Genomic DNA, 23,723 nt, shown 5'->3' with positions numbered 1-23,723 from the left:
TCTGGCATTCTCCTTTCACATCCACCTGTCTTTTTACTTACTCCGCCTCTCCTTCCTGTCCACGTCCCTCTTCTACTAACCCTCACTGTTTTATCATTGATCCCTCCTGTCTACTTCCTTCTCTTCCTAACCCTTATAGACCTACCATTGAACCAGGCGAGACATTCAGGTACTCCCGCAGCCTATCTTAATATCATACCACCAGTTATATCTGCAACAATATCCACCGACTTTGCAGATTCCTGCAACAGGACTCATATAGCCTATCGCTCAGCTATTACACCTCCTAAACGTGTGAAAAGTTTAAGCACCTAGTCTCTAATTAATGCCTATATCTGCTTTGCACCCACTGCATGGTGTCCTATATAACTTTTGCTAGCTGAAAACTACTCATATGGAGTGTTCTCATGTATATACTCTGTATTGCTTGTATAATATCTTTCATTTGAGAATTACTTATGTATTGTTTTTTCACCAGTTCTATAACCTGCCAATAATATGTACTAAATATCTTTATTAATGTAAATTCTGCATTGTATGTCAAATAACTTATATGTGGAGCTTTTCTCCCCAGGACTCCACTGAAAATGGGCATTTCTGACCCAGCTGGACCATCCTGGTAAACAAATGCAAATAAATAAAATAAATAAATAATAAATATGATGCTGATAATCACAATTCACACATAGTTTGTTAGACTCACTTTCTTTATATGATAAGAAATGACAACACTGCTTACATTTTATACAATTTTATGCAGTTCCACACTTTTCAATTAAATGAGTTTTCAGTGAAATGGATTGGACCTTATGAGTTTCAATGTTATGACTTTAAACCTTATTACAGGGACCCATATATATATATATATATATATATATATATATATATATATATGTATGTATGTATGTTTATATGTCTACTTTGAAAGGTCAAAATTCCAAAACTTTGAAATTCAGTCTGCAAAGACCAGAATTTCAGTTTTGGAACTTCAAATGTTCTTAATGGAGATCACCATACAGCGCAGACCGGAAAATTTCCATTTTTCTCACTGTAGTGAGATCTCAGAGTTGGAATATTTATTTAGCAGGGGGTGGGGGTGAGGTGCAAAAATGTTAAAAATTGTTTTTTTTTTTATTTTATCAAAGTTTCAAAGTTCCAAAACTTCAATAGTCTGCTTTCAGCAGACTGAATTTAGAAGTTTTGGAATTTCGACCTTTCAAAGTAGATCTACACACACACACACACACACACACACACACATATATATATATATATATATATATATATATATATATATATATATGGGTCTACTTTAAAAGACCGAAACGACGATTCCCCGACATGCGGAAAACGAAGACCAAACGACCGACAGGTAAGTTTATCGAAAGGGTGATTTGCCGACAGCCGAAAGACCGACAAGGGTAATGTGTGATCGCGACTCGGTAAGTGTGCGACAGTGACGGAGTTAGGAGCGGTCAGGTAAGTGTGTGATATTGTGGGATTTTGGGTTAGGCTGTGGGAAAGGTGAGTGTGTGTTAGTGTCGGAGTTAGGGTTCGGGTAAGGTAAGTGTGTGATAGTGAGGGACTGTAGTTTAGGGACAGGTTAAGTGAGTTAGGTTTAGAGTGCGGGTAGGGTGTGTGTGCGATAGTGACGGGCTTTATGTTTTTGGGTGGGTTAAGTGAGTTAGGGTTAGAGTGCAGGTAGGTGAAGTGTGCGATAGTGTCGGACCTTGGGGTTAGGGGTGGGTTAAGTGAGTTAGGGTTAGGGTGCAGGTAGGGTGAGTGTGCGATAGTGTCGGACCTTAGGGTTAGGGTTTGGGTTAGGGCTAGTGGCTATGCTATGTAGTGTGATGTGTTGTTTACGTTCGGTGTGTCGGTGTAATGGCGTTCGGTGTTTTGCGTTGTCGGTTTTGTGTGTTGTCGGTTATCTGGTCTCGGTGATTTGTGTGTCGGCGAACTGGCGTGTCGGTCTTTCAAAGTAGACCCATATATATATATATATATATATATATATATATATATATATATATATATATATATATATATATATATATAGGTTTACTATCAAAACCATGAAGTCGCTATTAGCATTTAATGAAATTTACAAAAAATAAAGTTGGAAACTGTTTTGCAAAGTGTTTAAAATGTTGAGTGTTCATAAGTCAAGAAGTGACATTCAAAATTGTCTGAAAAATTCATCTTCCGCAAATACAGCTGTTGATAAATTATAAAAGGTTTTTACTGTTTTGCAAGGGGGAAGCCCTCCTGCACCCACCGCATCCACTGCTAATTATATATTCTAATGTCAAGATGGCACTATAGTGAGGAAAAGGGTAATTTTCCCAATCTCCACTGTAGTGCGATCCAGTTCTAAAGAACAATGCTCAAAACCACGAATGGAAGCTACATGTCAACATTTCAGAGGCGATGATATTTCCACTTGCAATTTTGAACTTTTGCACCTTTACCATTTATCTTATTTATTTATTTATTTATTTTACATTAGTTGACCGGGAGTGTCCAACTGACCAAAAGCCCTTTTTCAGTGGAGGCCTGGAGAGAAAAGCTCCAGACACATAATATAGACAATTTAACAATAGTAATTAGACATTCAATATTAGAGAAAAAGAATAATCTAAGAATTATTTAGGTATACAATCATCATTACAATTATTATCAAGTCATATAATATGCAAACAAGCCAGGATGACCAAGAATTTAAGCGTGTGATGTAAGAAGTAGTGGTTTGAACAGGAATATACTAATTAGAAGTTTTTTTTTTTTTTTAATTAGGCAGCATACAGCTTATCAGACTGATAGTAAAGGAAGTAGGCTGAGTAAGGATCTAAACTGGTTATTTTGAAACTAAGAAGGGAGGATTTTGATTACTATGAAACTTAGAGGGGAGGATTTTGGTCAGGGAGGGTGTGAGCAGAGGCTGGTCCAGTGTTTTTTTAAAGTAATCTTTGGTGGCTATTTTAAATTGTTTAGGGTTTGTCAGATTTCATATTTCTAGAGGGAGTTTGTTCCATGCAATAGAGGGGTGGTAACTATATAAGTTGCAGCTTGTTTTGGGTTTTGGTTTGTGTACCTTTAGTAAGTCTTGGGTTGCACTTCTGAGATGCCTGGTAGGAGAGTAATGTGAGATGAGCGATGACAGAGCTGGGCAGAAAGATGGTTGATAAAGAATGGAGTGGATCATTTATAGTTGAGATTAGAGTAGCAGGTGAGGTAGTTCAAGCCAGTTTAGGAATTTTATTTTCAAATATAATTTTTATTACATTTTCTTCTGTTTTTACAAAGAAGAAAGAAAACAGAAATATATAAGAACAAGATACATGAAATATCAGTTTACAATACAACATAATAACACAGACAGGACATATGCAATTAGTGATCAGTTAAAAATATGCAAAATTAGCTAACAGTTTAATGTTCAAGTTTGTTTGTAAGACAAAACCTACTCAGAGCTATGTTAATCTTAATAGAATCTGTCACTGAATCAGTTTCATCTAAATATTATAGTGTACCTAACTTCTGCTGTATCTTGTTAGGACTATGTACAATATTTACAGTTGATGTCACCTCTGATAATCAATATGTTTGCACTTTCTTGACTTTTCCAAATTTAAAATCAGTAAAGGTTATACTAATGTTTATTTTCTTTTTATTTTTCCCTATTTGTTTGGAATAGTGGTGATGTTGTATTCCCTTGGCTACAGACAGATTTTACCTTAAGATTTCTATAAGTGCTTTCCAATATTTCTGATAGTAGGATAGTTTGTATTTGGCTTCTTGTAATTAGTTTGCTGGCTAATATGTATTTCATAGCCAGTCCTTTAAATTCGTCCCATGTAATTTTAGTTTTATCAAGCCACTTTTGAGCTATGTATGATTTCATTATTGCACACAGTGTTAACATGATCTGTTTGTTTTCATGCAAAAAGTTGGTGGGGAATACGTGTAAAATTGCAATTTCCCATGACAGGGAAGATTTAGTGTATCACTTTTTTCTAGTTTAGATCTTAAGGAACACCATAATTTATAAACATTTTTGCAGCTCCAGAAAATATGTAGGGTATCAGCTATGCTGTTTGGACATGTGGAGCAAAAGGGAAAGATAAAAGGATTAATTTTGCTTAGAAAAAGTGGTGTATGGTAAGCATTATTGTTAATCATAATTTGGTATATATTAATTTTTTGAGAGGGGTTAATTTCAAGGTGAGTTCAATTGCAACAGATTTTTGGTCAATATTAATTTTGTTAATTTTTCCCCTCCCAATATTTTGAGTATAGGAGCAAATATTGGTATTTAATCCTTGCTATTAATCTATAGGTGTTTGATAGCATTTTTGATCTCGAAAGCAATAGGTTAATAATTTGTTGGTATAGCTGCATATCTTGGTTGCCTGTTTTTACATTGAAAGTAATTGTGTTGATCAGGTATAGTATTTGCTTGACAATAGTGTTAATACTTTTATTTACTTCTATTCTTTGCCTTATATTTTCGATTGAAAGTTTTTTGACTTGGTAGAAATCCCAAACTGTGGTATTTTTAATTAATGGGTATTGATTCAGGTTTAGCATGGTGTTATTTAATCTAATATTAGGGTTTAGGTGGATTGGTTGTCCTAGTAGCAAAGTGTCCTTAAGATTAAGGGAGGATAACAGCTTCTGAAAAAGTAAGGTTTTTCTTATGATTATGAGATGGATTTTAAAATACCTTAGTTTCTTGGAGTTTAGAAAGGGTTTTGCTTTAGGGTTTAAATTTGATGAAATTAGATGTTTACAATATAGTTTAATCTAGAGTGGATACCATACTTTGTTAAATGATTCGTAATTTGCTATTTGTATAATTCAACTAGCATTTATAATGTCAGAGTATGTTTGGAAATCAGGTAATCCTAGGCCACCTTTCTGTTTGGGTAATGTTAATCTAGAGAATTTTATTCTGGTATTTTTTAGGGTGCCAAATACATTTCCCTAGTAGTGTTTCAAGTTTGAAAAATAAATTGTTTGGTATATATTGATTAATAGCATTGAAGTGAAACAGTAATCTTGGGAAAATATTCATTTTAACAATAGCCACCTTAGATAGGTTAAGATTTAACCATCTTTTAGTGTCTTCTGTGATGTTAGCCCATGTTTTAAACAGATTATTTTTAGTCAAATCAGATTGGGGGTGAGTGAACATGATGCCCAGATATTTGAGAGGGTAGGTGACTTTTATTTCAGTTTCAGGGACATAGAATTCCTCATGTCCTAAAGTATTCAAAGGGAGTATAACTGATTTATTTGGGTTGGTGGCATAATTAGATATTTTAGAACATTTTTCAATGGAATTTAAGATCTTTTTTAAATCAGTATTTGGGAATTCAAAGTAAATATTAAGATCATCAGCAAAAGTTGTATACTTTATTGGGACTCTAGAAATTGTCATGAAGTGGTGGTAAGTTCTTTGTGATATTTATGGAGGAGAGTTTCAATGTATATATTGAACAGGTATGGTGATAGTGGGCACCCTTGCCTTGTACCGTTAACAATTTGAATAGGCTTTGACTACTTTTTATTTATATAGAGTGTTGTCGTGGCACTTTTGTATAAGGCCCTCACCATGTTTATATATTCATCAAGGATGTTAAATTTTTTGAGTATCTTGAATAGAAAATCAAGGTTTACTCCGTCAAAAGCTTTAGATGCATCTATTGATAGTGTATAACTGGGGCATTTATCTTTTGCTTTTAAACTGATAATTGAATCAATGGTGAGTGTGTTGTCCCATACCTAAAGTCAGCTTAGGAATTTAAGGGAGAGACAGTGATGAGATTTATATGAGTGTTGAGTTGTGAATTTGTCTACCTTGTGGTAGGTTGTTTCTAGTTTGGAAAGTAAAGATGAGATTAGATTAGTAAGTATTTGGGAGCAGTAAGTTAGACAAGGAAGAATATAGGCGTGGGTTAGAGTATGTCTAGCTTCAGTGGTGAGGAATTTGCTATTTCTGCACAGAAGTCTTAGCTTCTGATGGGTTTTTCTGATGCAATTGTTAATATGTAAATCAAATTTTAGTTGGTTGTCTATGGTGATGCCAAGTAGTTTTGTGTTAGTATTGACTTCAATAGGAGCATTTTTAAGGATGTTATGGTAAAGGAAGATTTGACGTGATTAACAGATTTAGGGGGAAAGAGAAGCAATATTTTCTTTTAGGGTTGAGGATAAGCTAGTATTTTTTGAGCCAAGCCTCAACAGAATTGAAGGATGTCTGGGTAGATGATAGGAGTTCAGAGGGAGAATTTGCAATAATGATGACCGTAGAGTCATCTGCATATTGGACAATGGTGGATTGAGGACAAGAAGAGTAGAGTGAGTTGATAAAAATATAAAAAAGTAGAGGTCCAAGTATGGATCCTTGGGGAACACCAGTTTTTATGTGTAGGGGTAAAGAAAGTGCAGACTCCCATCTGACTGACTGCTGTCTGTCAGTGAAATAGCTGGAGAAACATGCTACTGTATCAGGAGTGAAGTAGAGGTCAATGAGTTTGTTAAGTAACAGGGAGTGTGAGACAGTGTCAAAGACCTTAGAGAGGTCAAGAAATAGGCATAATATAAGTTTATAATTGTCTTTGGCTAGAGAAATAGTATTGAGAAAGGATAGGAGAGCAGTGGTGGTACTGTGCTTAGCACGGAAACCACGCTGGGTAGGAGAGAGAAGTTTTTCTTGTAGGAGATGATGCATTGCTTGTTTGTGTATACATTTCTCAAGTATTTTTGAGAGAGAGAGGACAGCGATAGGTCTGAAATTAGATATTTCTGTGGAGTTACCTCCTTTGTGAATCGGAAGAGTATACAACTGTTTCCAGATAGTTGGAACTTTAGATTCAGAGATGGAGTGGTTAATAAGGATAGATACAAGCACAGTCAGGGAATGTGCAGCAGTCTGGAGAAAGTATGAAGGGATATGATCACCTGATTCAGAGCATGGTTTGAGTTTAGAGAGTAGAGGTTTAATATAGGTAGTTGGAACAGGTTTGAGAGAGAAGGAGTTAACTGGGTCAGCATTTGGGGTGGTTCAGGGAGGTTAGAGGAGTTGTGGTTAGAGGGAGTGCTGTTAAATAGTTTGGAAATAGATTCAGTAAAATACGCAATAATAGTATTACATATAGTAATACAAATACACTTATGAATTTGTATTACAAATAGTAATACGAATACACTTATGAATGACGTTAAGTTTCAAACATTTGATAGTAACCATATGGATAGATAGATAATAGATAGATAATCGATAGATAGATAGATAGATAATAGATATATAATAGATAGTTAATAGATAGATAGATAGATAGATAGATAGATAGATAGATAGATAGATAATAGATAGATAATAGATAGATATCACTATCATCATCAGTCCCCTTTTTTTACATGGGGTTGGGGTGTTGCATCTGCTGTTGCCACCTCTCTCAACTCAATGCCACTCTCTTACCTTATGTGCAAGTCATGCCTGAATTTTACAGGTCTTTTCCTTGACATGTGCCCAAACCACTGCAGTCTGTTCTCTTAGACCTTCTCTGCAATTGAGGCTGCTATGTCTTCTGTTCAGATGTCCTTTTTTCTTTGTCTGCTCCACAGTATGCTTCCTACTATCTGTTTTAAGCACTTCATCTCCATTACTTTTGGCTTCTTCAACTGCCCTGCCTTCATTGCCCAGGTTTCTGTACCATACAGAAGTACTGGTCACTCTACAGTTTTGTGCACTTTACGTTTAAGCCTCTTTGGCATTCATCTGTCACACACAACTCCTGACACTCTATGCCAGTTGGCTGCAGCCCTTCTGATTCTAGCTTTGACCTCCTCATTCAAACTTGCCTTCTAAGCCTCAACCAAACCAGACGGATACTTGAAGCTGTTACCAGTTTTATTAGTTTCCATTCTATCTCAGTTTTCAACTTCATCTGATTTCCCTCAGTTGCTGTCATGACCACAGTCTTTTCTGTTCATCCCATGTGCCTTCAATTTTGCATTCCATTTCCCTATCATTTTTTTGAAATTATTGTTCAAAATCTGCCTGTAATGCCACACCATCTGCATACAGCAGATTTGTTGATCTGTCACTTCCACCCTGTTTGCTAATATAGTCCATCACCATTATAAACAGCAGTGGGCACACGGCTGAATCCTGATGCACACCCACCCCACTGGGAACTCTGCTGTGTCTGAACATCATTTGTACTTGTGTTATTCATTCCTTATTCATAGCCTGCATTAATTCTGCCAATGCTTTTGGGACTTCAAACCATTGCAAGACTGCCCAAATCAGCTTTCATGGGTCCTTTATAAATAAAAGTTAACATATAAATATATAGATAGACAAATAGATATAAGTATATTCTCATCACCAAATTTCAAAAATTGCAGAACTCAAAATGCTGACAACTACACAATCAGCTGAATTACATGAAAATAAGAAAAAAAACTTGTTTGCATGGAGCAATAGCATGTATACCCCCACCCCCTATAAGATCATAGGATCATAGAAGGTTACTAGGCTATTTGCCCTGAGGACCTTATAAGCCTAGCCAAGAGTTTAGCTCATGTTTAGACAAGTCAGCATCCAAAGCCCCTGTCACAGGTGGAATCCCAGGAGTGTTTTTTCTATTTCCCATCCAGTTATCCAGGTTGCACTTAAAAAAGAGTAATGAGGTACTCTGACGTGGAGAGGGAGTCTATTCCATAACAAATCTGTCCTGCCAAGTCCCATTGATATCACAGACCAGGTAGAGGTCATGCGTACTGGTTGCTCGAGTGGAGGTTGACTTGCGGATATGCAGCAGTCCCATCAAGCCAGGGTCTGAGATTCCTTTGTATGCCAGACAGAGGTCACCTTTGAGAAGTCTGTATGAAACTGAGTAGAGGGACAGGGCTTTAAGCCTATCTGTGTAGGGTAGATGTTTGAGGCCCTGGATTCTCCTGGTGAGGAACCTCTGTGGTCTCTCCATCTGTTGCATGTGCTTTGCAAGGTTCATGTTGAAGGGGGGCATTGTACTCAATAATTGGCTTTATAAGGGAAGAATGCAGGGATGTTATGACTTCTTTGTCCCTGAATGAGATACCCTTACTTATGAGGTGGGCCATGTAGAAAGCTTTCCGTACAATGGAAGCAACAAGGTGGTCAAAAATCAGGTTGCTATCAACCTGGGTGCCCAAATCCCTCACTACTGATTGTGTACTTAGGACATTGTTATTAATGGGATAATATCTGGGGACTTCACTTGCCCCAAAGGGGATGATGATGCATTTTTTGGCATTCATGTTTCTGTCACCATTCATTTGTTTGGGTGAGAACCTCTTGGAGGGCCTCCACATTACTTGGGGAATTGATAACTGCGCCCAAATTACAGTCATCTACAAACTTGTTTCGCCATAGCCCACTGGTTTTGGCCCGCACCTCAAAGAAGTATATCCCAAATAACAGAGGCCCCAAGACCAATCCCTGGGGTATGCCACTCATTATGAGTCTACTGTTTGAGGTGGCTTCCCCTATTTTGATTAGGTGGGTTCTATCAGTGAGCCAGTTTGCTACCCATCTGCTAGCATATGGATTGATGCCTAGTTGATAGAGTTTATCTACTAGACCCAATTGGGGAATAGTGTTGAAGGTTTTGGCCAGGTCAAGGTGAGTGGTGTGCACTATCTTCCCCTCATCCATTGCTTTAGAGACTATCTCAAAGAAGTCAACCAGATTTAACAGACATGACTTCCATTTGACAAAGCCAAACTGTATGGGGTCGAGTGTTTGGAGGTTGCCAATGTCCCTGTTAATCCATGGCCTTGCAGATCAGGCTAGTTAGGCTGATGAGTCTATAATTTCCTGGATCATTGGACTCTCCACCTTTATGTAAAGGGATGCTGTCTTCCACTCAGCTGGGACAAAGCCAGTACACAGGCTTTGGTTAAATAGGGTGCCTAATGGTGCTGTAAGTTCCTGCCTGAGTTCACGTAGGATGCAGTTAGGGATGTTATTGGGTCCCATGAAGGCTGTATTTCTTGCCTTTGAGAGGGCAGTGATGACCTGTTCTCTAGAGATAAGGGGTAGGGGGCTGGTACTGGGGATGTCCTGATTTACTGATGGGTGGGACAGAGGAGAGAAATTTTCACTGAATCTGTCAGCAAGTAGATTGGCTATATCTACAGCATTTGTGTATGTGGTGTCCTTGACCACCAGTTCTGAACAGATCTAGGTGCTTCCTTTGAGATTGACAACATATGTGAAGAAGGCCTTATGATTGTCTCTAGTAGATGTGGCCAATTTGGAGCTGAAGTTTGCTTTGGAGGATTTCACTAGTGCTCTTATTTGATTGTTCAGGCTAAGGAGAGATAGCTACCAATTGGGCACCTGCTCCATATTGGTTCTTGACAGTATTTTTTCCTTTTGTTATATAGTTTATTTATTGCAGATGCCCGCCAGACAGGTTTACTCTTCCTTGTGGAGGATGATTTTGTCCTGTCAGGTATTCCTGATTCCATGCATCTATATAAATGCTTGAATAGTACTTTGGTGTAGATTTGGACAGTGGTACTAGTTTCTACAGTGGGGGAGGGGCTGTGAAGCTGTTTATACCATCACTCAGGTGGTTGTAATCAGCTTTGGAGGTTTGTTTGTTGACCCTAGCTAGAGAGGGGTCAAGGGAGATGGTGACTTTGAAAGTGACCACTTTATGGTCGGATGTTACCAGGGAGGATGACTGTAGGGGTGCTGCAGTGGTTACTCATGTTGGTTAATACCAAGTCCAAGATATTATCACCTCTTGTGGAGGGTATGGACTAGCTGTACCAAGGCGTTTTTAATATGTATACTAACTGTGAGATTGCACAGTAGTGAAGAAAATGGAAAAGTCCATGTTCCTTACTGTGCGATTATCTTGCACCAACACCAACCCTGAATGTTTGAAGAGTTGTGACTCTACCAAGATATTTGGAAATCAACACTTCTATATAAATAAAAATATTTGAAAAACCTACACACACACACACACACACACACACACACACACACACACACACACACACACACACACACACACACACACACACACACACACACACACACACACAAACATCACATGCAGGGCATGATAGTGGTACACTCCTAAACCCATTTTCCACAGTACTGTTTTTCATCTGTAGCTCCAAATAGTTCAAATTTATAAGGTCCAGGAGATATTTTGTGTATTTGCTAGTAGGAGTATGGTTGATATAGTCACTCCAAACAGCTGTAGAGGAACTGACTTATCCTCTAACATTAATATGCTCATTTCTTTAATTGGTTCTTAAATTATGGAAAGATCTATATCATGTTCTTTATTTCTTCATAGGTTCATAGATTCATAGGATGATACTAGGCTATTGGCCTGGCGGCCCCTATAAGCCTAGCCAAGAATTTCACCCATGTTCCCACAAATTCAGCACCTGTTTTCCCTGTCCAGCAGGGACACAGGGGGGATCCCAGGGGTATATTTTCTGTTTCCCATCCAGTCATCCAGGTTCCTCTTAAAGAGGGCTAGTGAGGTATTTGTCTTAGAGTGTCCCTGATAATTGCCAGTTATGTGATATTTAGTATTACCAATGATTACCTAACTTTTTGTTTCTCACCAGGTTGACCTTTCAGTCGTACAGCTACAACTGACCTGTTCATTCACCTGCTTCTTCCTGGCCATATCATCCGATGTGTCTTATGGGGAAGTACTGTTCGTTGCTGGAAGGAGGAACAGTCTAACAGTAATTGCATCCTTTAGTCAGGCAGTGGATGGAAGTAGCCCATTGCAGGCACATTACTAGGCATTTCACTGAAACCCTGCTTCCTTACTCTATGTTATCCTGAAATGCAATGCAATGGTTGCAATACTGAGACAACAGGGGTTCATGCTTCAATGTACCCACTCTAACTCCTCTGATCACTATTCCTATGGTGGTAACACTCAGCTTTCTACATGTGGCCCCGTCTCTGTTTTCTATTGAAAGTAATCATTGCACAAAAGTGCCAAAGGAAAAGGACCCAGAGAGAGTGTTACTCTCTTAAAGCTTGACGATGGAATGAAGAAAAGAATGTAATTGAGAGGAATCTATAAGGAACTGGGGAATATAACAAAGAAGGAAGTTACAGAATGTTGTTTATAACACGGGGATAGGGACTCTGTATAAGTTGGGTGATCATCACCAGTATTCCAAAACAGAAAGAATGAAGTGCTTATGCAACTGTTAGAACTATTTCCCATTTCAATTATCGATTCCATAGGCAATCACTATTGTTTAACAATGTCAAGGAATGTTTAAAGTGACCTTTACTGTGCAGGTCCTACAAGAAGATTCTAGCAAATATAAATACCTTAGAATGGAAATTTTGCAAGATCATTAGGCAGTAAGTGCTGACCATAAAGTAGACAAGCACAGTGACCACAACAAAACTGCTTACTGAACCACAACTGTTGCATATTTGCTGTCATAATATTTGTAACCAGAGCAGAATATCTTGACACCATTGTAAGGAAGGATAGACATTCGGCAGAATTACCAATGATACCTCTGGACAGCAAAGACTTGGATATAATCTAACTGTAAACTTATAATGATCTTTGATACTGTAAACACAGAAATCAAGTTAAAAGGATAATTATTGAACTGGAAAGAAAATACTGGTTTTTGCATACCAATGTGTTGTGAATCACCGCGCTTTATGAAGAAAAGGGATCAGCTTTAAAATCTTAGCAACCATATGTTTGGTTACCTCTCAGCTGTTTAAAATTTCATAAAGTATCCACATTTTGCCTTAAATTTTTGTTTTGTTCTTTATACAATGTGTAATTTTCTGGTAATTAGTTGAAGATTGAAGTCATTAAATAATGATATACAATTGAGTCTTAGGCTTACATGTTATCACAAAAAGAGTTATTCTAGCAGTGTTCTACTTTTGGTAATGTACTGCAGATAGATATGGCAGACTAGTATATACTCCCAAATGTTCAAGAAAAGGCAATGTAAGTCACCAATTTACAGCTTTGATGGAGAGGCTGACATCAAATTACGAGAACAGTTTTGCAGAAGCTCATGTTGTCAATCAAACTTAGTAAAATGCAGACCATTCTACCAAATTCTAATGGACTGCAAAAATGTTTAGTGATGGCGCCTTTAGAATCCCTGTTTAAGAATATTTATTGAATTGCTTAACAGTCTAGAGGTTCAAGAAATGTAAGTACATACACTTATGGAACTATGGATGAGGGCAAATCAGTACATACCACATATCTAGATCTTACAAATGCATTTGATACCATCCCACACTCAGGTATCATAGATACACTCTCCCAGATAAATATCAATCCCTATTTAAATCATTGGATAGCAAACTGGCAAGCAAATAGAACACAGGAAATTAGGGTGGGTATCTCTGCTTCACGCAAAAAAACTGTCGCTAGAGGTTTTTCCCATGGTTTGGTGCTTGGGACACTCAGGCCACTTTTCTTTGTCATTTACTTCTTGGAGGTCAAACACAATGTTAAGGGTTTATGGCTGACCAAATCTGCAGAAGACTATAAAATTGGCGCCACCATAAACTCCCCAGAGGGCACCAAAATACTACAAGAGGGCCTTTCCCAAGCAAATAGCTAGTATCAAAACTATGGATAAAAACTAAATGCCAAGAAATGTATAATTGTATCCTTTAGAAAGCATGGCATTCCCTGTAGCTATCACATTCAAAATACATCCCTGAAAGTTGGTCTTGTAGTCTCAAGGATATGGGAGCCTATATCAACAATGAATTGTCCTTTGATCACCTTGTATCTAGTATTGTAAGGAAGTTCTTCTTCACCATACTGTTTATAAATCTGACACCCAGGTTCAGGGATTTAAACGTCCCACTGTATTTCACTCTCATCAGGTTGATCACTGAATAATATGTTCTACTCAGTATGCTCTCATTGGAACATTTGTCACAACTGGAATGACTACATTGCTTTCTCATTAAAAATCAAGGGCCTAAAATCACAAAAACTATACAGAGCATCCCAAAGCCTTGTCCCAATTCCTGGTATACGTTCATAGGTTTATAGGGAAAGTACTAGGCTAGTGGGGAATTTTAAGTCTAGCCAATTTCCCTTTTTGTGCACAAAATAACCTACCCCATTTGGTTATAGATTGGCCTTACCCATCCCATGGATGATAATTATATAGTACTCCTAATGAGAATAATTATCAGACCACAGATAATTTGAGGGGATCCATGCATGGGATAACTCATTTAGGAGCAGTATCTTCCCATCAGTAGTACAGGGGACAGTCCTAGGGTCAATTGTCTGTTTCCCGTCCATAGATAGTTGCACTTGAAAATGGACAGGAATGAACTTTATTTTATGTGGATGGGTATCCTCTGTGAAATATACCTGTCCCTCTAAACCATTTTGCTGATGCTGTAGAAGAGGTTTAGATCCCTAGAGCAAGTGTTTCAGATGCCATTTGCTTGCTGATGTGCAGTAAATCCATCAGTATTGGGTCAGAGGATGCCTTGTATGCCAGACTCAAGACACTTCTTAGCAGTCTGTAGGATGCCAGGTACAGTGACAGGTCTTTCGAGGCTGTCCATGTCAGGCATGCAGTTTAGGCCTTGTATCCTTTTTGTAAGATATGTCTGTGGGTGTTCCAGTTGTGACATGTGTATGGACAGATACATGCCAAAGGGGGCATTACATTCAGTGATTGGCCTATTGAGGGATGAGTAAGGAGGAGCAATGACATCTCTTGATACTTTTGTTCATAAGCTGTGTAGAAAGACTTTCTTACAACAATAGACACATGCTGACAAATACAAGGTCACTCACTGTTCAATCAAGTTCTCAAATTCCGAACAACTAGATCAAGTCTAAGGGGCAGGTCATCAATGTGGTAGATTCCTAGGGTAGATTACGTCCCGAAATAATTCTTCTCTGGGATAGGGAAAACAACTGTCTTAGTATATCCTACCTTTCGGTTATTGATATTCAAAATATAAAGGCTAAAAAGTACCATGGCAATCCTCGCAGGGCAATAGCCTAGTAAGTACCTATGGACTTATAATAGTTGCATGTTAAGTAGAACTTTTATACCTAGTAATAAGTTCCATGATTTCTTTCCTTGAGCTACAAGGAAAACAAAGAAGCACAAAACATCAGATGCCAGACTTAACCACAAAATAAAGAACTACTCCAGCATTGGGAAGAAATGATATAATGAAACATTCTGGAAAATGATGTAAAATAGAAAGAACTAATATGGCATTGTTAGAACAAATGTTTACATCTCAAATAATGGTCTTCCATTACAGTCCAAAGCTCGTAACTGCAAACCATTCCACAATGAAACAGCACATTCACAAACTCCACCAAGGATATAATGTTCACAAACAAAAGGTCCGTCCTTCAAACACACTAAGTCAGCGACACCAAACAGAGGCATGTTTTCACCAGTTTGGAAGGGGAAACCATATAACCCTTCCATTTGTAGGAGGAAGCTTCACACCCCCGTCATCCTTAACATTCTCTGGCAATCATGAAATGGCAACATTTTGGGGTAAGCTAGTCAGTACCCTACAGAAAAGTCTTCCAATACCTGCATGTCAAGTATTACCGAAATCTATTGAACCCAAATTTTGATCTGACAAATTCAGAATACAAGTATTCAAGCAGCTGGACTTCAGGATAATGACTGGTTCGCTTAAAGACTGAACAAAATGGAAAAGGGAAACCTGCAAGTAATAATCATAGGGGGGTGGGATTCATTTGACCTAAAGATGCTACTAAATGCAAATACTAATTTAAAATGGAAGATATGAAAAGACATTCCAGTTGTCAAGAATACACCCAAGTTACTGAAGTAAGCTAAGATTGATGTAAGTTTATCAGACATCATTTATGAAAAAGCACACCAACAACAACACTGGAGCTAGCAGCCACTTCCTGTATAACCCATACTGTAGTGTCCAGATATGTCAACTTACGAGCAAGGCTAGTATTCAAATACTGTACTCTGATAAATAGTGTGAAAAAAGTAGGCATCAGTGTTTCAGTTTCTTCCCACATGTCAAAGACCTGCAGTAAGAGTCTGAACTGTCCATAAGTGTGCATGTGGTGTGTGTGTGTGTGTGTGTGTGTGTGTGTGTGTGTGTGTGTGTGTGTGTGTGTGTGTGCATATGTATCTTTGCGTGTGTGTAGGTGTGGGTGTGTATGTTTGTGCATGTGTGAGCGCGCACGCGTGTGTGTATGTTTGTGCATGTGTGCATACGCGCGTGTGTGTGTCTGTGTGTGTGCGTGCATGTGTGTCTGTGTGTCTGTCTGTGTTTGCATGTGTGTTTGTGCATATGTGTGTGTGTATGTGTATGTGTGTGCGAATGTGGATGTGGGTGTGTGTATGTTTGTACGTGTGTGTGTCTGTGTGTCTGTGTGTGCATTTGTGTGTGTGTTTTTGTGTGTGTGTGTGTGTGTGTGTGTGTGTGTGTGTGTGTGTGTGTGTGTGTATGTGTCTGTGTCAGTGTTTGCATGTGTGTTTGTGCATATTTGTGTGTTTGTGCATATGTATGTGTGTGCGTATGTGGGTGTGGGTGTGTGTGTATGTTTGTGCACATGTGTGTGTGTGTGTTTGTGTCCATGTATGCATGCATGGGTGTATGCGTGTGCACGTGTGTTTGTGCATATGTGTATGTGTTTGTACAAGTGTGTGTGTGTGTGTGTGTGTGTGTGTGTGTGTGTGTGTGTGTGTGTGTAGATATGGATGTGTATGTTTGTGCATGTGTGCACATGTGTGTGTATGTCTGTGTGTGCGTGTATGTATTGTGTGCGTGTGTGTCTCTGTGTGCATGTGTGTTTGTGTGTATGTTCGTGCATGTGTGCACTGTCTGCATGTGTCTGTGCACGTGTGTGTTTCTCTGTGCATGTATGCATGCACGTGTGTGTGTGTGTGTGTGTGTGTGTGTGTGTGTGTGTGTGTGTGATATGGAAGAAAGGCCTGGCAATCTTCTTCCATTCCTTACCTGCCTAGAAGACTTTCTGGAAGGTGGCACTTGGTTATGCTGTAACTGCAGGAATGAGCTGTGACTCAACAGCACTTGATGGATGGATGTGGAAGCAAGTATTTGACGTATTTGCAAGTATCAAAGCATCATTTGTGAGGTTTGAAAGTATGCTAGCAACCTTCAAATGTGAGAATGCCACATAATTATCATGGAATGCTAGAGGTGAAGGGAACAACTCCTACAAAGTTCCACTGTAAAGGCTTAAACAGGAGAAAGGAATCCAAGGAAGTAAGGTTCCCGTCTAGTATGACTTGGAATAGCAGAGTAGGATGCATGAATACCTAACTGCCCAAAAATGCTCAGGTAGTGACATATCAGTTAAGAAAATAGGCTTTCACATCATAAAGGTAGCATACATTAACATTCTCATGGGTATTGTCACGGTACACCCTTGCAGAACTCCAGGAACTTGGCTGTGCAAGGAATAGCTTGAAATCATCTGTAGAATACATTTTTGAAGCACACATACTAATGACTGTATGTTATATGGGAAAACAGTGCATGTTGCAGTCTGTATCCAGAATGCAAAAAAAAAAAATCATCAAATGCTGCAACGAAAAATCAGGAGTTCAGCTCTTTGAGTAAAAATCTTTCACAAAAACAAGGCTGATGAACTTGCACTGTTTCTACTTATTCTGAGGACGTCCCACTAAGCAAAGGTACAACTAAGTAAACAGTTGTTTATAAGTAAAGTCCTGCATTTAAGCGGAAGCCTTTGCTGTTTTTACTGCTTTTAGAATACGTGTTATTATAGCCACAGTTTTTAATGTTCTCCTCAGAATAGATTCATTAGCATACAGGTTACTAAATTACAATTACAAAAGTGGTTTAAATCACACAGAATACATGTTTGAAACAGGACACTAATTATTAACCAATTAGGACTGATGAAAACATTTACCTGGTCGAAGACGAAGAGCAAGCTTCTGTGGTGCGATTTGTGTAACATCTGTATTATTTTTCTGACTTCCTATACTTAAAGACTTATTTTGGAGAATTTCTAGCTTGCTTGTAGGAAACTCAATGAAGTTGATATTACAGCCTTTGGCCTGAAGTTTACTTGGAGTATCACATCTTGCGTGTATCAATGATGTGAAATTCTACAAGAAAAAAATACAGCACGTTTTTGACTATGTTTATGCATATCACTGGTGACTACAAAAGAGTTTGCAGAATCTTAATAATAAATAGTACATTCCTGCATTCAGATGGATATGAATACACACTGAGTCACAAATATCAAGCTAGAATTATGGAATTGTGTCACAGCTAGAAACAAAATGGGTTATTCTTACATTACAGATGTCACATGGAATGAAGTATTTTTTTAGATGAAAAATATTTCCTCTCTTCCAGCTTTATCTTCGTTCTTTCTTTTTATGTCATCACACATTGCTAGGCAACTCAGAGAAAAATATAATTTTGTAGTTTATTTTCAATTAAAACATAAAACAGTAAAACATTGTCAAATAAATGTGTCTCTGAGCTATATTTACTAATATTGGGAACCTTAATGATGTTTTTATTGAGCCTAAGGTGCAAATATGTCTGTTGAATATATGTTCCTGTTACAGGTGAGCCTACTTATATATTCCCTGACCCATTAACAATGCTAAAGAACAGCACTTGTCACTGAAGAGGCCTACAACGTCAAATCTAAATGCAGCTTCTATAATCTTAGGTAGTTGATTGTAATTGCATGAAACCAACATTAGAAAAAATAAGTATCTAGATATATGTACTGGCACTTCATAACTGCTTTCATGGAAAGGAAGCCAAAAAATAGCAAAGCAAGCACTTAAGGTTGCTATAACTTGAAGAAAAAGCAGTCTTCAAGCATTAATATTGCAGTCTTTTCTGAACATACTGGGATCTCAGAGTCCATGAAAAGTAATACAGTTAAAGCCCGCCCACATAGCTCCTGTAAGAAGCACAGTAATACAAAGCAGATAACCATCCTAGTGATTAAAAAGATCTCTGGCAAAAGGGTCTGTTTACACAATGTGCAAATTTGCAATTTACAAACATGTTAGCCACAATGAGGAAAGATCTCATTGTCCTGATCCCCTTCAATAAAACACTTCACATCAAATGGCATTTGACAACCTTTATTAACTTCAAATAACATAACTTTATTGCATCATTTCAATTTGTTAATCACAACAAGAACATCCTCATAACCGCAACATAAATATCCTTGCAACTATACACCAGAGCAGCGTATCCCCACTCACCCTGCCTCTGGACAATTTAGTTTGTTCCCTAACCTCATTTATCAAATAATTTGCATGTCTCTGAATTGGTCTTAACTAGAGTTAGTGCAAATCATCACTTTCCAACAGTAGTTATCTCTGGCAGCCTATTCATCTCATTAGCAGATGAACCTGCCTCCCACTCTCTCTCCTGCACACATTCACACACACACACACACACACACACACACACACACACACACACACACACACACACACACACACACACACACACACACACACATACACTGACTGCTGTGAAATTTAAGCACCTTACCAAAATACTGACACAGTCTACAGGACACAGTTTTTAATGCAAGTGCCACTGCAGTAATCTGACTTCACACTGTGGCAGTGCAGTGTAAATAGGATTAGCATCTCATTTTGTGTCAGAGAAGATATGATATTGCAGGTTTTGTGCCAATCCATATTTGTTGATAAGCTGGAATAAGGGCAATGTTATGATTAATAATACATACATACTGCTGACTTATTTCAACTATGCTGTCATTAATGTATACTGCAGAACTGAGAGTGATATGCACCTACCTGTCCTCTGTATATGAGACACACACAGTTGTGAAACACAGGATGGATAATGAATCATTCGTGGATCATCAAGTTATGATGATGGTATGCAAACATTAATGAACGGTAATGATATTAGCAATGGTATGTGGTCATGCATGGTCATTGTGAATGGTCCATACCAAGGAATACTTAAAGTTCCAATGGAGGAGGGATACAAAATGATGATTTCTGTGCATCAAGGCTGTGTGTGGTTGTATATCATTTGTAAGTGTTAATGCTGCAGTGCAGACCCAGCTGTCCAGAATGAATTGGTCAGTTAACCACACAGTTCACTGCATTTCACATGAGTACATTGCACAATTTCTATTTAATGAAGTAATATCATCCAGAAGCAATACTTACTTTTGTTTGAAATCACTCCCTAAAGTGCAATGCTGAGACATGTATTTGTGCAGGTGTTGGCAAAGTGTTAGTGGATGCATTTGCAGATTTTGATGTGTTGAACACAAACTGTGAAGTATCAGTATTTAATGGCATTCAGTGGTGCTCCCTGCCAACCTTTGCAAATAAGAATAACAGAGGAAATGTTTTGATTCTGACTACATTTGCAACAGCTATGTTTTATCTTCACATGTTGCATACATATGCTCCACATGTTTTGTTATGTCTTTCAATGTTAGCTCCAAAGCTCAAAGTGCTGTGTTTGCCTTCCCAATTTACATGATAATATACTGAGAGAAAACAAAATTCTCTGCTGAAAGAAACAGTAAAACACTGCATTGGGTCTGCCTTCTACAGCACAAACAGTCTTAGCAGTGATGCATGTCCATCAGCATTCTGGACAGTACTTAGTGGAGAAAATCAACTTGTTAGCCTAGTTTTCTCTGTGGCACAATGTATAAATGAAAAAGCAGAGCTGAAACAGGGTTTGACTCCAGTATGCCAGTGATTTTACAAAGAGTGTCAGCATGTGATTACTATATTAACTTTTTATCATGACTTTAAGAATACCTAGGAATGCCTGTTATAAATATGTTGCCTGGCAAAACTGTGTATGTAATATCTACTGAAATAATCTTTTATACCTACCACATATGAGACATGCTTTGTGGGAAATCACAAGTTAGTTGAGTGTACAATGAGGTGTGATTTTATTTTTTGACCAGATTAGATGTGTGGAAAGAATGTTGATAGAAAGTGATGAAATGGGGGTGAGCATAGGGGAAGACACAAGGAAAAAATAGAGAAATATGCAGGATGACAGTGGGACAGAACCATAGCTATGCACGTCTTCACAACATAAATGTAGAAGTGTAGTCAGAATTTGCTTATTTTCGACAGTCACCACACCAACGTTGTGACAATAACAGGATAATGTTTTACAGCCAATTGTGCCAAATCAAGTGTATCAAGAAGACACATAGATGAAGTGGAGAGCTATGTATGGGTAGTTATTGTTTGTGGGACATGTTTCCATTGTTTACATTCTTCTTTCAAAGAGAGAGGAATGTTGAGTAAAGTGCTTATGAATGTAAGGGCTGGGTAGGAAAGTTAGGTGATGAAGCAGATGCAGACATACAGGACAAATAAAACAGACAAGGATAGTGATGGACACAAAAGGTTGGGGGACACCATTACTGGGGATAGGTAGAGGGCATAAGAGGCACACGCACATTAAGGCTGGGAACAGTGATAATCTAGTCCTCATCCTTAGAACTGTCATCACTGTCTCATGTCTCAGTTGCCTGTGTCAGTGCTCAATGTGGCATCATCTTGCAATGTGACAAAGCACCTTTTCAACTCGGCCAATTTGAGCACCAAGGCCCCTTTTCATAATACCCTCCACCAACCCCATCAGCTCTTGGCAGGTGACAAAATCGCCATCTCCACTAATATACTTCCAGAGGGTACCAGTGCACCAGTTGCTAGGGCAGATCTACCTGACGTGGATGGGGCAGGTAAGGCAGGCATTGTGGAGGCAGTGCTGACGGCATAGGACTCTGAAGAACTGGGTGTCACTACAGAAGGCTGCCCAAATAACATTTTTCACTGTTTTCCTTAAGCGGATAAGCTTGTTTGCATGTCACTCATCAGCAAGCAGGTGCAGAAGGGAAGAAACAGGAAAAAAAGCAAACGAAGTTATGATGAAAGTAATTCTTACATCTGGAGTATTAATTCCCACAGTCCCTTCACACTGTGTGGATTTGAAATCCGGAGAAACTGTGTTAAGGATGCAAAGTCACTACATTTTCAGCTTCTGCCATAGAACCAGGTATACAAAATATGCACATCATTCACTCACTCGTTAGAAATACTGTGTATCGGTACCAAACATACTTGCACTAAAGAAGGTTACAGCAATTAAATTATTCAGTTTCTTTCAGTTGTAGGCCTTATTTGCACTCTGTTAAATTGTGCTGAAATTACACAGGCAAAAGAACATATGTAACAATTTATATTCCACGCAACAAATCATAATCTGCTTTTCCACGTGCTGCAAACATTCCAAGCAGCATTTGGCTTCAAATCCTGCATCCTTAATCCTGTTTCTTTAAAATCATTTCATTTAACCTGTGTGCTGCAATGATTCTTAGACATAATGTAGAATTTCATCTCTTACTGATGTCGCAGTGCTGTAGCAAAGCACACCTGTGCCGATGTGAAATGCAGTACTGATAGCACGACAAGTTACATTTCTCAGTTTGTACCTTTGGCAGTGGACTGTTGTTCATGGTCTCAAAACGCTGCCAGTCAAGAGTGTGCTCTGCCAAAATGCATCCAAATGAGGGCCTCACAAAATAAAAATAGACAATTGTCAATAGTAATACATATATGGTAATAAAGATGAAAAGGCAGGATTGTGAAGTTTCCTAATCTGTGTGTGGTACAACTCGATCATATTGCTCAGAAAATATGCATTAACTCTGACAGCACACTATCTAGTCAATGAACCCTTAGCTCGGTGCAATAACAGCACACACTCAGCTGTGTTTCTTAACCATCTTTAAACCAGCACAGCATTAGAAAAAGTTTGCTTCTTACGTATAATGTAGTAATACTGTAACTAAGTAAAATATCTAATCTTATTCACCTGCTAAGTCTCATATTGTACTCTTGTGTCTATACATTCTGGAAGAAATTTAAAGCAAATGTTTTCTTTTTATTGCATAATTCTGTATATTTTTTAACTTGTTAAGTAGTAGTTAGCGGAGCTTTTCTCCTCGGGCCTCCACTGAAAATGGACATGTATCCAGTTTGACTAGCCCGGTTAACAAATGTAAAATAAATAAAATAAATAAAAATACTTTCTCATTTGCTTTCACATGTCTAAATCAATGTCATATATAACGATACTTTACAGTAGTGATAGTCCACAGCATTTTAATGTCAGGTTGCCAAAATTGCCGGATACTTCTCTTTATTTTCTGAACATCTTCCCTTTTTCTCAGTTTATCTACAGAAATACAATGGCATGGCTTTTTATTTGTACCTTTGTTTCAATATGTAATATACCTGATCAGCATTTCAGACAGATTTTAAGCAGAGGATGTTCAGTGTTCTCTTACTGCAAGGATGTCAGTGTTGTTAAGGTTGTTCTAAAAGCTCTAAAGATGCTTACACCTTTTTATTATAAGTCTACTCTGCATGATACAAACACTTCAGTGAGGACAGTTATTCAGTATTGCTTGTTGTAGTTGTCCGAGCAATCAGAAACAGTTGCAAGCCATTAGCAGTTAATAATTATTTGTCCTCCCTGCAGCTCTAGGGTGTGTGCATACAATCAAGTAGCTACCTACACCATGTTTACAACCTCTACACCAAGTGATTCTTTTGGTATTCAAGAA

The 23,723-nt window shown here is 38.2% G+C and overlaps 1 protein-coding gene across 1 annotated transcript in view; it reads right to left on the bottom strand.

The window, feature by feature from the left end:
• The window catches only part of ITGB6 (integrin subunit beta 6), a 920,643-nt gene that overhangs the window by 775,960 nt on the left and 120,960 nt on the right, over positions 1-23,723 (bottom strand). The window contains exon 4 of the mRNA XM_044074743.1: positions 17,997-18,195. Within this exon, the coding sequence (XP_043930678.1) occupies positions 17,997-18,195 (199 nt within the window). The remainder of the gene's footprint in view (positions 1-17,996; positions 18,196-23,723) is intronic.

This window comes from Protopterus annectens, chromosome 6.part0, assembly GCF_019279795.1.
Source record: "Protopterus annectens isolate FY-2018-M chromosome 6.part0, PAN1.0, whole genome shotgun sequence".
Lineage (NCBI taxonomy): Eukaryota > Metazoa > Chordata > Ceratodontiformes > Protopteridae > Protopterus > Protopterus annectens.
The sequence above is the reverse complement of the archived record's forward strand: the minus strand, read 5'-3'. Positions and strand labels throughout refer to the sequence as shown.